A 13,222-nucleotide genomic window follows, 5' to 3' on the forward strand; every position below is an offset into this window, starting at 1 on the left:
TCCAACACTCACACTCATGGTGATTGACTGGGATGTGACTGCCCAATTATGCCAGACCCTTGGTGTCACTGCCACACAGTGTCAATAAAGAATGCCTTGAATGAGTGTGCTGCCCATCTTCAGTGTGACAGAATGGAAGTGCTTGTGAGACCTGGTACGTGTGGGAGGTACTGACAGGGAGGCACTTGTAGATACATGCCGATTGTTCACACTGGGGCACTGGACAGATATTTTCCTGAAAATGATCCAAGCAAACTTGTTATGGTTTCAAGGAAAACAACTGGCAGTGTTTGTCACCAGTGATAAAATCTGAGGATTCAAGTGAAAGTAGAATTTTGGAAAACTTGTCATTGGGCTTGGGGTTGTGCCAGTGCCTAGTGTACAACTTTTCTGATGAGATCTGTGGTGGTGACAAATGGAATGCCCTTATCTTTACCATGAAGTATGTGAATTTTGGAACTCTTCATGACTCAGGGAGTAGTTATTTCCCAAATAACCAGCATGGACTGAGGACATATTTCCCAAATAACCAAAAGGTCATGCAGAGGCCAAAGACCCCATAGTGTGAGGATAGCCAGGGATGGGCATAACTGGCTTGCAGGGGAACTGGCTCTTCCAGCTTTGATGTGGTATCAGGGATGGAGAGCCATGGTTATCCAGAATGATCATAAAAACTTTCCTTGCTTTTAACTCATGTGACTCTAAGCCTGGCTTTCCTTGCATTCTTGAGCATATCACAAGAGTCTGGCGCAAAAGCAGGTCTGGGGCCCAGCGTCTTCCATTAAGCCACAGTACAGTGACTTACAAATTGGAAAACAAGACCATTCTCACTCAACTCATTTTGAAATGTATATTTTCATAAAATTTTTTTTTGGTGACACATAATGGGTTTCTTTTAAAAGGAATTAATACATGTTTTAAGTTTGTAAGTTTTAAAATATAGTGACCCATATAAACAAAAGCCTCTCGTCTTTTTAAGAACTCTAAAGGGTCCTGTTAAAACCAGCATTTGAGACCCTCACAACCTGCCATGTCTGTGTTTAGCTCCACTTAGACATGAGGACACAAGCTCAGAGTTTACGCTACACTGCTCCCAAATGGATGGTATAGGTCCTGGCAATTGTTGCCACTGTCACCATGACTCTTGGAATGGTGCTGTTCCATCACATGGCCAGGCTAGTAAACATGAGGCCATGAAGACCTCTCCTGTGGCCCTCTGAGGTGTCTGAGTTCAGTGCCTCTGTGCTAGCCTAGACCCTTGCAGCCCCACTCTGGCCTCCTTGGCTATCCCCAGGACATTAGCAACTTGGGAGGACACTATTTGTTGCTTCCTCCCTACTTAGTTTGTACCCAGTGAGTTACTTTTATTAAACTTATTGAACTTATTAGTAAACTTATTGTGCCTATCTCATGAGTGCCCAGCTCAATGAGGTTCAATAAGTGAACACACCTGCATAACCAGTAGCCAAACCCTGAGACAGAACCTCACCAGTTCCCAGAAGCTGCCTTCATCCCTGAGAGTGGCCACTATTCAAGGCAGGACCGGAGCCAGTCCACACCAGCTGCTGAGGGCTGTGATTATGTGTGCAAGCTCCTGGCTGTGGATGTGTGCGGCTAAGCATTTGCCACTAGTCCCTGGGCTCCTGGGCCCCCAAGTTCACCCAGCTGGCCCCTCTCCTCACTTTGACTAGATGGAAGGAGTGTACTTTATTTTCACCTTGACATAAAAGGTCTTATACAGTGTGTCCTCAGTGGCCATCTGCCTTGGTCACTGTTCGTCTAGCTGTGTAGCAACACTGCTTTTCTCACACTGATGATGGTTCCAGGGAGCTGGAACATGCATGTTGACTGGCTGACCTTAAAAGTGTAAGGAAATGCACAGGGCCAGGGACAGTCATGCCATCCTGAAGAACTCAAGGACAGTGAGAGGGCCCACTGTGAGGTATTGGAGTACTGCCGCTGATAGGGCAATATCAGACTCAGGAAGGGGTCCAGAGACAGAGGTGCCTGTCCAGAGGCCCAGATCAGTGACAGTGAAGCTCAACAGTCACATAGAAGTCAATCATGGATTTATGGGTCTTTTGAGATGACAGCAAAACCTCTGGAAGGAAACAGATATCTGTGATATCCTGGTGTAGGTGCATGTGTTGAGTAGACTTCAGAAAAGCACCAACAATGAGGACATGCTCAGCTAGCCAGCTCTGCCCAATGGCCTTGCTCAGTCCTGGGTATCATAGGCCAGGAGACTGGCTCAAATACCTTGGCCAGGGCACCCCACACCTGGGTTCTTTGCCCTGGAGCAGTGTCCCCATTGCTCTCTGGGCTTATTTGAGACAGCTGTGACTTTTCTTCTCTGACATGACATGTCTCTTTTCTTTCCTTTTTATGTCAGCGGACCGTGTGAAAAAGGGGTTTGACTTTCAGTGGCCCCAGCCTGACAAGCCCATGTTCTTCTACGTGACTCAGGGCCAGGAGGAGATCGCCAGCTCAGGCACATCCTACCTGAACAGGTAAGCAGGACATACCTGCATCCACAGGCTTTGAAGCCACCTGTGGAGTGATATTGATACGTTTTCTCCTTTCCCCCATCTGTGTAGACTCTACCAATAGATTTATTTCCATCTTCTTTCCAATGTATTTGCTTGTTTGTTTGTTGCTGTCCTGGGGATGGAACCCCCATGGGTTCTCTAACCACTGAGCATTGAGCTCTGTCCCCAACCCTTTTTACTCTTTTTTTTTTTCTTTTTTTTAAGTTATAGATGGTCACAGTACCTTTATTTTATTTATTTTTATGTGGTGGATCAAGCCCAGTGCCTCACACCTGCCAGGCGAACACTCCCACTGAGCCACAACCCCAGCCCTACCTTTTTACTTCCTGATACAAGGATATCACTAAGTTGCCCAGGCTGGCCTTGAACTTAGCATCTTCCTGCTTAAGCCTCCTAAATTACTGGGTTACAGCCATGCACCACTGTTCACGGCTATATTTGTATTTTATTGGGCATGTTCTAAGCCTGCAGTGTGAGTCTTTTCCACTTCTCCTGACTTCTTACTAAAGATGAAGGAGCCCAGCTAAGGTCATGCTGGGTTTGGTGCAGGTGATGCCAGCTGGGCCTTCAGTGTCACACTCTTAGCTGTCAGAGTGGTACCCATTGCCCCCCTGGGTTGCTATAGGTTCACGTTACACTGGAGGTGTAGCTGCATCCTCTCCTCACAGCCTCCACCTGGGATTGGGGCTCTGTCACTGAAAGCCTGATTTTTGCAGGACGGAAGCTGCCAACGTAGAGAAAATTACCACAAAGCTGCTGAAGGCGGGAGCCAAGCCTGACCAGATCGGCATTATCACACCCTACGAGGGCCAGCGCTCCTACCTGGTGCAGTACATGCAGTTCAGTGGCTCCCTGCACACAAAGCTCTACCAGGTACGTCACACTGAAGGATGCTCTGCCACGGGCCACACACTCAGTGGAGGTTTGTTTCAGGCCTGACCTTCTGGGTCACACAGTAAATGTTGACTTTTGACCTTAAAGGTTGCCCACATGAGGGGCACCTGTCACAAGCAGAGTTCAGAACATGCCCAGAAACACAAGTCAGTCTAGCCTCTCAGGAAGGGCACCTGATAGAACATTTTCAGTGTCCTTGCCGGAGTTCTGTATGGTCAGGCACTAGGCCGTGAGGAGTATGTTCCAAAGGTCAGAACCATGTGTGCATGAAAGTGTATTATGTCTTGGGGCATTTTTCAGAGTAAACTGAGAAACTACTCCAAGATGGGAACAGTGGGTGCCACTGTGTAGTGGACACAGAATTTGCTCCTTTATTAACATCCAGGTAGAACTCCATGTGGAAGTAATCCCAAATGCAAAATCTGGGGGATGACATTTCGAGTGGTTTCTGTTCTGTTCCTTGGGTTTTCCAGGAGCACACAAGTGCTTTTATTATTGGGGAACAAAATAAAAAGGACGAGGGTGTAGTTTAGCAGTGGAGGGCTTTCCTGGCATGTGCACTGCTCTGAGTTCAGTCCCCAGCACCACACACAAAAAAAAGAAAGAAAATAAAAAGTAGGAAATGCCAGGAGAGCTGGGTATGGTGGTGCATGCCTGTAATCCTAGGGACTTGGGAGGCTGAGGCACACGGATCCTGAAGTTTGAGGCTGGCTTTGGCGATTTAGACCTTGTCTCTTGTCTTAAAAAAAAGTGGGGGGGATGTTGCTCAGCACCCCTGGGTTCAGTTGCAAAAAACCCTGCCCACACCCCCCCCCCCCGAAAAAAAAAAAAGTCAAGAGAGTGATGTGGGAGGGGCACAGTGAGCAGTGCCTGGTCCTTAGCTTACCAGTGGCATTTGGTGGTGTATCTTGACAATGTTCCATGTGGTTTTGGGGGTCCCTGGGGGCAGCCTGCTGACTGATGGGACAATGCTGCCCCTTTCAGGAGGTGGAGATCGCTAGCGTGGATGCCTTCCAGGGACGTGAGAAGGACTTCATCATCCTCTCCTGCGTGCGGGCAAATGAGCACCAAGGAATTGGGTTTTTAAACGACCCCAGACGTCTTAATGTGGCCCTGACCAGAGCAAGGTATGCTCACCCTTGCAGCACAGGCCCAGTTTTGGTTGCCTGACAGGGCTTGGCTAGTCCTAGAGGTCAGAGGGCTCCATGTCTTACCAAGAGTTTTCTTTGTTTCTGTGTCCTAGTGGTTGTCTGGGGCCCATGTTTCTCAGTCCAGCCAGAATTATATATTGGGGCTTCAAGGCTGAGGTTCAAACCCAGCAGCTTGGGCTTGTTTGTGGGTGTCCTTGTTGTGCCCTTTAGTCCTGTCTACCTTTTGAGGTTCTGGAATATAATTCTTCTGAGTGAATAATAAAAAGGACCCTGAGACCAAGGTGGCCAGAGTATCTGTCCCCACAGAATCCCAAGCAACAATTGCCCACTCATCAACCACAAGTCCAAGAATCTAGCATATGGCTTGCCAAATAACAGGAGCCGATGGCTCACACCTCCTGGTTCACATTTACACGTTGGTTCCCTACTTAGGACATAGTTGGTTTTTTATTTGTCACTTCACTTTTTAGGGTGCTGCCTTGTTTGGTGGCCAGTATTAAGTGGATTTGTAACACGCAGCTGCATTAGGGTGAGCTAAAGGAGCTGGCCATGTAAGGTGCCCCTCAGTGGCTCATGCCCTAGTCCTGGGAATCTGACTCTTGACTGCAGATAGGCCTTCTTGGCAGGTGTTTTAACAACAGGCTGTTTGGAGTCTGCCACAACATAACTTGTATGCAGGGTCAGCAGCTTTGGGGCATGCCTGGGCTCCTGCCTGATGCATACAGGTGCAGGAGGGAGCTGCTCTCTGTCCCTCTGGATCTGGACTTTTTGAGTGTGTTTGGTTTCCCTTGGCCTGTTTTGCAGATGAGCACCAGCTCCCTGCCACTCAGGTCCTCAGCACCACATTCTTGTTGCAGGTACGGCGTCATCATCGTCGGCAACCCAAAGGCCCTGTCAAAGCAGCCACTGTGGAACCACTTGCTCAACTACTACAAGGAGCAGAAGGTGCTGGTGGAGGGGCCGCTGAACAACCTCCGGGAAAGCCTCATGCAGTTTAGCAAGCCCCGGAAGCTTGTCAATACCATCAACCCGGTAAGCATCCAGAGGCAGAGCAGGCTGGGGAGAAGGGCCAACTTCTTACCTTGTTCACATGTCTACTTGGCCCATCTCTTGTTTAGTGGCACCAGAACTCTGTAGAGGAACAAAGGACACAAAACCCACGAGTTGGGAGCTAGGGACCCCTGGCCTCACCTTTTCTGGGCATGTGAGCCCAGCTCTCTGGGCCATATCACCAGGCATAGAGGGTCTCAGGGCAGGGTGAGGACAGATACTGGTCTGGGGGTTCCTTCTCCTAGGCTTCTGTCCTGGGAAGGTAGCTGTGAATGGTGGCAGGTGCAAGCTGAGGCTGTGCCTCAGGTCAGTGAGCAGTGTGTGTCGCCCAGAGGGCCTCCTGGGAGAGAGGTGGAGCACCAGCTTGAGCTCTCACATGGAGTCTCCCGAGCCCTCTGGGGCATGCTTGGCTCTGGGATTCATGGGCTGCTAAGTCCTGGGTGGTCTCTGGGAGTCACATTTGGCCTGCAGCAGGCAAGGACATTGAGCACTACAGTTAAGAAACTGAGCTGGGGCACCGAAGTCAGCAAACCTCAAGAGCTCAAGCACCTGCCACTTCCAAGCCACCAGATCTGTGGAGAATTCTGCATTCTGTTGACATGACAAATTCCTCATCTGTCTACCACTTTGCAGGGGGCCCGCTTCATGACAACAGCCATGTATGATGCCCGTGAGGCCATCATCCCAGGATCAGTCTACGACCGGAGCAGCCAGGGTGAGTCTCCTACAGGGACCAATCCATCCCATGTCCCCATGCCAGGATGTTGACATTCCCAAGTCTCAGCTTTGACTCTTGCTCCTTGGGTGGTCTTCACAAGCCTCGGTCCTGACAATGAGGGGCATTTTTCAGTGTCCCTGGTCGGAAATTGAATAGTTGTTCCTTGTTGGCTTCTAAAAGCAAGGTGTTTCTTCAGACATGGCAGCTCTGCCCTCAACTTTGCTTCCTTAGGTTTCCGCCCTGCTGACCCTTGGCCAGCTCTGGCCTTTGCCTCCTGCCCTTTGCTTACCCTCCACCAGCAGGTCGTAACCACAGCTCCCTTTGATGGCCTGCAGTTAATTGAGGTCTGCTGCCTTCCTGAGACATCTGTGCTCTGTTTTGGGGGAAACTGGCTGGCCTCTTTGGTGTTCTTGCTTCCTAAGCAGAATCTCTGCATATAATAAGGTCAGGCCTGCCCCTGCTGCTTGAGAACAGTCCTAACTGCCCCAGTCACTGCCTCCTTCGGCTCCTCCCCTGTGCTAATTTGCACTATAAATTGAGGCTGGGGCCTTCAGACATCTGGCTTTGCCCTCATCTATGCTGCAGAGATGGGCCTTGAGGTGACTACTCACCAACCTCAGATGTCCTTGAAAGTGGCCAGCCCCTTCCCTTGCCTGATATTCTCTTAGCCATGAGGCTCAAACTATGCATTGTGTTCTTTAACAACACAAATTATTTTACTGGGGCTAGGGATATAGCTCAGTTGGTAGAGTGCTTGCCTCACATGCACAGGGCCTTGGGTTTAATCCCCAGCACCACAAAATAAACAAAGACAAAAAACCATATTGCCCTTACTGGGAAAGTCATTGAATAGCTGAGGATGTCCAGGTGTCACAGAGTTCAAAAGTTTTCACTCTGAATTAGTGCTGAGCCTTAGAGTCAGCCCCGTGCAGTTGTATCCCTTCCTCTGGAGGGCGAGACCTCCCTGTGGCCTCCCCAGCCCCTGAGGTGCACCAGGGCCTTTATTTGCCTTTAGCCAGAGCAAGCAGGACTCAAGAGTTTCCCCCCCACGAAGGTGTTTTCTTGCTTTTAACATGGAGTGGGAATGTGAAATTTGCTATTAAAAGGATTATTTTTTTCTGACGCTAAGATGGAACCTAGGGCCTTGCACATGCTGGGCAAGCACTCTTCCTCTGAGCCCAGCCATTTTTAGAGTCTCACTAGGTGACTTCCCAGGATCCCCCAGGGGGGCAGGCACAATTGGGGGTGGAGGGCTGCATTTCTCACTCTTGCAAGGCCAGGGCAAGCAAGGAAACCACAGGACAAAGGTTCTCACTCTCTGTGGGGCAGACTAGCCTGTTGGGGACATTGACTTGGGAGTGACATGTGCTGTCCACTTTGTATTGCAGGTCGGCCCTCAAACCTGTACTTTCAGACTCACGACCAGATCGGCATGATCAGCGCTGGCCCCAGCCACGTGGCTGCCATGAACATTCCTATTCCCTTCAACCTGGTTATGCCACCCATGCCGCCGCCAGGCTACTTTGGACAAGCTAATGGGCCAGCGGCAGGTGAGCACCTGGCAGCCGTGTGCTGGGGAGAGCACGTTGGCATCAGGATTGAGCAGTGCCAAACCTCAGGCTGGCCTTTGCTGAGTTATGCTTGTCTCTGAGGCTTAATCCTCCTTCAGGTCACCTGAACTTTGTCTTTCAGGCCGGGGTGCCCCCAAAAGCAAGACTGGTCGTGGGGGACGCCAGAAGAATCGCTTTGGGCTTCCTGGACCCAGCCAGACCAACCTCCCCAACAGTCAGGCCAGCCAGGATGTGGCCTCGCAGCCTTTCTCCCAGGGAGCCCTGACACAGGGCTACATCTCCATGAGCCAGCCCTCCCAAATGAGCCAACCCGGTCTCTCCCAGCCCGAGCTGTCCCAGGTGAGTTTGTGATGCCTGTCCCTAGGACTGAGCACCTTCTAAGAACAAGGATGGCGCCTTCATGACATGAGGCACTTAGCATGAGGCCATAAGTCTAGAACATTTCATTCAGACACTGTTCTCCTGAAGAGTCCCAAGCAACAGTCCTGGCAGTCCCCATCTGGGTTACCTGTTGCTGTGCTGCAATAATTGGGTGGGTCATCCTGCCACTTGGCCTTGAGGACAGAAATGTGAATGCCCTTTGGCTTCCCCCATCCTTGCTCACTTCCCTGATTCCCTGACCTTGTCTTTCAGGACAGTTACCTTGGTGATGAGTTTAAATCACAGATTGATGTGGCACTATCTCAAGACTCCACATACCAGGGAGAACGGGCGTACCAGCATGGCGGGGTGACGGGGCTCTCCCAGTACTAGAAGGCAAGTCACCCTGAGCAGACCTTAGCCCCGCCCCTTCCCCTGAAAAAGGGTCTGGAGCTAGTACGGGGGTCTTCACTGGGGCTCTGGACTCTTGAGGAAATTCTGGAAATGCATACTGGCCCCCAAGGGACCAATTTGTTCTGTGACTGCCACTGTGGGTCAGAGTGGCACCACATGTGTCCCCCCCATTAAGAATTAATTCTAGAACCCCTGAGGGAAAGGAATATGGGGCCCACAGTTGCCTGGGCAGGGAAGACAGTGGGCCCTGACCCTGACGGCAGCTTGCTGCCTGAAGAGGGCCTTCTGAGCGCCTGCCAGGCTCTGCTGAGCATCCCTACACCTGGGCTTTAGTTTCCTCATCTATAACATAGGACCAGAGTGGGTTCAGTGTGGGCTCCGGGTCCCCTTGCCCCAGCTTGTATGTGCTGGGCAAGTGGGGTGCTGCCAATGCTCAGGGTTTACTGGCCTTAGCGCTCGACTTCTTGTAAGTCCCTGTCCTTGGGCACCCATGTATCACCCAGGTGCCTTAGTATCTGGGCAGCAGCTCAGGATCCTGGCTTCCCATGCTGTCCCTAAGGGTCTCTCGCCCTGTCCTTCTCCCACAGGTGGCGGCGGAAGAGCTAAGCTACGTGGCTTAGTCCATCAGCATCTTATTCTGGGTAATAAAAAATAAAAATAAATGGATACCTGTTTTCCACTGCTAAAACTGAAGCACCACTGTGTGAGCAACAGGAGAGGGAGAGGAGCAACCGAGGGAGAGAGGAACCGAGACAGAGCGAGCGCCCCCTGCTGGCACGCGGCGGCGGCGAGGAGAAGGAGAAGGGAGAGCGGGAGGTGGGCCGGCCGCGCAGGAGCCGCCTGGCCAGTCCCTGTCCAGCCCCGCTGCCGAGGAGGCCCAGCTCGCTGCGTCCACACCTGGGTCTGCGACCAGGGCGGAGGGAGGAAGACCCTCATCTCAGAGTAGCCCTTTCCTCTGTTCTTTTTTCTTTCTTTTTTCTTTTATTGAAAGGGGACTACGTTTTAGCAGGAAAAAACTTGGCGTTTCTGTGCCTGAGCAGGCTCCTTGTGGGTGGCTGCTGGCCACGCAGGGCCGGAGGAGTGTGGGTTCTGCCCACATCGGCTCCCAGACCGCCCAGGTCACGCGGCCTGTGTTTTAAGAGGGGTTTCATTTAAAGAAAATATGGTTTTGGGTTTTTCTGTTTGTTTTTTTAAAGATTCTTTCAAAGGAGTACTGAAAAATACACTGTCCTAAGTTTGTCTCTAAGATCTTAGTGGTGGACCTGGGAGATGCAAGAAGCTTCCAGAAACGAAGTTTATACAAGCCAGCGCAACTGGAGACTGGGATCAACACCTGTGCCATGGTTTCAAGGAGGATTTTTGTTTTTAAGTTTTAGCTTCCAGAGGCTTCTCGCTGCAGGTGACAGGTTGGTGCAGCAGTGGCCTCACCTGGCCTGGAGGCCCCGCCTGCTCCACTGGACTCTGAGAAGCACAGCTGCTCCCTGCGCGGCGGACTTGGCGCAGGGCTGTAGCTGCTCCGTGAGGAAGGTGCTCGTGGCCCCACCAGGGGACCTCAGCCAGGACTGGCCATAAGGCCAGGGGCCAGAAGGGTGGCTGTTTCTGGTCCAGCGGCTACTTCCCCAGGGTCCTTCCCAAGGATGCAGTGGAAGGCAACAGCCAAGCAGGTCTGGTCCCTGGAGGCACACACAGTCCCTGTGCTGGTAAACATGCCGAGTACCCACCCTGATTTGGAGCCCCTCTACCTGCTGGCACAGCTCACTGACGTGGGGCCGTTTCTGCTTTTGCGGAAGAATGAAGTTTCTGAGAAGTAAGCTGGCTGTGTGCTGAAGGGGCTTGGAGGAGCACGTCACCTCAGTTGGTGGAGGGGCATCTGTCTGGGTTCAGGTTTTACAATGCCAGAAGTTGTTGGGAAAACTGCCCCCACCCAGCTCCTTGCCCACGTGGGTTGGGGTGGCTATCTGCCTGGTGACCACTTCGCTAAAGACCATGTCCTGCCTGCCCAGGCCCTGGTGACCTCACTCAGCCTTCCCCTCCCCACGAGGTGTCCAAGGCCCTTATCCCAAAGCCTTCAGATTCTGGCTGATGTGGGACTGGCAGGAGTGCACAGGCCACCTTCCTTCTGGCAAGGACTTATTTATTCCCATTGCTGTAGGGCTTTTGGTCCCCCTTCTTTTGGTAGGCTGCATAGAGGCATAGATTCGGGTAGGTTCCCTCCATGACCCTGCGCTGCCCTGGGCAGCTGCGACCCACCTGCCTCTGGCTGGAATGCTTTGCCTCTGCTGTGTGCCCTTTGCTTTATCCTCCACCTTCCTAGCAGCATTTGAGTTTTACAAACTGAAGAGCATCTGTACCAAGGCAATGTAACTTGATTTTTGGTCAATTTGTTTTAAGCTCTTTTGTCACCAATAAAATATTAATAAACAGTTTTTGCTTTCACATGGGGCCAGGTGAACTGCAGGGGTGTGTTGGGAGGGCACTGGTTGGACTGGGGACCTGGCTGGTTGGGAGGGGTTTAAAGAGGGCTCAGCTGTCTGCAGAGGGTTCTCAGGGAGACCACTGCCCTTGCCTCTCTGGCACAGCATCTGGGATGGTGGCGCCACACAGTGACCTGGTGCGTGTAGATAGCAAAGGCCCATTCCTCCCCACTAAGGTGATAAGGACCAGCAGAGCAGACCACCGGGTTTTTATTGTTGGGTCCATGCCACAACTTCCCTGCCCGCCCCTGGTCAGCGACATCCACACTCGTCCACCACCATGTCTTCATAGTGCCGTAGAACCACGTTGTCACTGTTGTCAAAGAAGAGCACAGAGATGGGCGACAGGCGTGCAGGCACGCAGCAGGGCAGGCCAGCGGCGCCCGGGGCGGCCGCGTGCATGAGCGCGCGCAGCACCGCATGGTTCAATGCGGGTGGCCCGCCGGGTCCCGGCAGTGCGGCGGGAAGAGTGCACTGGCCCTGACAGTAGTTGGCCAGGAAGCCACGCGGCGCGATGACCCAGCGGTGCCAGCCCACCTCTCGGAAGCTGACGTAGAGCCGCCGTGCGCGGCACACGCCCCCCAGGCCATCGCCCGACGTGGGTTCGGCCTCGCGCCGCGGCCGGGCCAGAGGGTGGCACAGGCGCGGGTCAAGAGTCACCAGCAGCAGGGAGGCCTCTGCTAGGCGCGCGCAAGTGGCTGGCGCCGGGGGGCGCAGCGCCACCGCTAGGCGGAGGCTGCGCGGCGCCGAGGCGTTGGGAGCCCAGGCGATGCCCAGCAGCTCGGCGCGCACTGGCAGCTCTAGGGCGGGCACCTCCTGGTGGAGCAGGACCGGCCCGGGGCCCGCACCAGCCTCCTCGCCCGCCAGCGCCACGCTCAGCTCCCAGCGGCCCGAGAGGGCTGCCGTCTCTGTCCCCACCTCCTCGAAGCGCAGCTCCAGGCGGGCGAGCGTTGGGCGCTCAGCGGGTTCCACTGCGGACAAGTCGAAGACGACGGTCCACTCAGGGCACAGCCCTAAGGCCGAGACCGGCTCTGGGATCCGGGTGGGTGCATCTGGAGAGATGAGAGAGCTTGGCTTAAGCAGCGTCCCCGCCTGGTGCCCGGCCTGCCCCACAAAGGATCTCAGTTGGGGACAGGGAAGAAGGTGAGAGCTTGGGGCTGGGGGCGCACCATCTGTTGGAAGGCTTCACAAGGTGTGACGCGGCGGGGTGGGAGTGACAGAGTGGGGGCAGGGCACTAGCTACAAGGAAGAGGCCCTGCAGGGTGCAGGCAGGCTGCCCTACACTTGGGGACACAGGCAAAAAGAGATGAGCAAGCGCCTGAGGCCCCTGGGGAAGGGATGCTGGGACATGGCGGGGGGCACCTGCAAGAAGGCATCAAACGGTGTGAAGCGGCGTGGAGTGGGGGCAGGGCTTCGGCTGCAAGCCAGGGGCCGCCCGAGGCAAGGGGGCCCTCCCTCTCGAAGCCAGAGCGGGTGTCTCAGGCGCGCAGAGGACTAGGAGGGATCGGGTGCGGAGACCCAGGCTGTAGTGGGCTGGACTGGGTGCGTGGGGGCCCTCGCGGTCACTCTGGTCTCGCTCTGCCGCGCTCAAGGCTCGCTCGAGGAAGTCTCGGCCTCCCGGACCCAAGCTTTCCACGCAGGCCCCACTCACCACGATCCGGGATGTGGCGCACGATGTTTCCAGCGACCCCCAGCTCCTCCACGTGGCACGGTCGCAGGGTAGCCCCCGAGGGCGTCCGTCGCCAGCCCGCCCTGGTCTCCTGGGGGTCGCGGTGGCGGAACAGGCGCCACATGACCGGAGGAACGGGCCGGAGCGTGGGGGCTCCCCTGGGTCCATCGCGCAGCCCAAGAGCCTGGAGTAGGGCGGCAGCAGGGCCCGGGGGCGCTGGGGCGCGGGCCAGGGGCGGCGAGGGCAGCAGCAGAACCAGGAAGAGGAGATGGTGGTGGCCGAAACGGCGGCGTGGTGGCTGCATTTTGTTCCCAGGCGATGACCAGAGTGGCAGGGTCCGCCGTAGCCCTGGACCTATGGTCTGGAGGCGGG

General features: G+C 54.1%; 2 protein-coding genes across 3 annotated transcripts in view; one reads left to right on the forward strand and one right to left on the reverse strand.

The window, feature by feature from the left end:
- Positions 1–11,130, forward strand: part of Upf1 (UPF1 RNA helicase and ATPase) — a 36,324-nt gene extending 25,194 nt beyond the window's left edge. For both annotated transcript variants that reach the window (XM_005332977.4, XM_005332978.2), the window contains exons 16-24: positions 2,393–2,510; positions 3,266–3,422; positions 4,428–4,570; positions 5,452–5,626; positions 6,278–6,359; positions 7,751–7,912; positions 8,055–8,272; positions 8,567–8,689; positions 9,295–11,130. In XM_005332977.4, coding sequence (XP_005333034.1) covers positions 2,393–2,510; positions 3,266–3,422; positions 4,428–4,570; positions 5,452–5,626; positions 6,278–6,359; positions 7,751–7,912; positions 8,055–8,272; positions 8,567–8,686 — 1,175 coding nt within the window. In that variant the 3' untranslated portion in view covers positions 8,687–8,689; positions 9,295–11,130. The remainder of the gene's footprint in view (positions 1–2,392; positions 2,511–3,265; positions 3,423–4,427; positions 4,571–5,451; positions 5,627–6,277; positions 6,360–7,750; positions 7,913–8,054; positions 8,273–8,566; positions 8,690–9,294) is intronic.
- A 245-nt stretch (positions 11,131–11,375) lies between these two features.
- Positions 11,376–13,163, reverse strand: Gdf1 (growth differentiation factor 1). The gene is made up of 2 exons (XM_005332974.5): positions 12,833–13,163; positions 11,376–12,233 (listed from the first exon to the last, which is right to left on the reverse strand). The coding sequence occupies exons 1-2, from the start codon at positions 13,152–13,154 to the stop codon at positions 11,434–11,436; spliced, it is 1,122 nt and encodes a 373-aa protein (XP_005333031.2). The 5' UTR covers positions 13,155–13,163; the 3' UTR covers positions 11,376–11,433.
- Between the last annotated feature and the right edge of the window lie 59 nt (positions 13,164–13,222).

Source organism: Ictidomys tridecemlineatus, chromosome 2, assembly GCF_052094955.1.
Source record: "Ictidomys tridecemlineatus isolate mIctTri1 chromosome 2, mIctTri1.hap1, whole genome shotgun sequence".
In the NCBI taxonomy this organism is placed as follows: Eukaryota; Metazoa; Chordata; class Mammalia; order Rodentia; family Sciuridae; genus Ictidomys; species Ictidomys tridecemlineatus.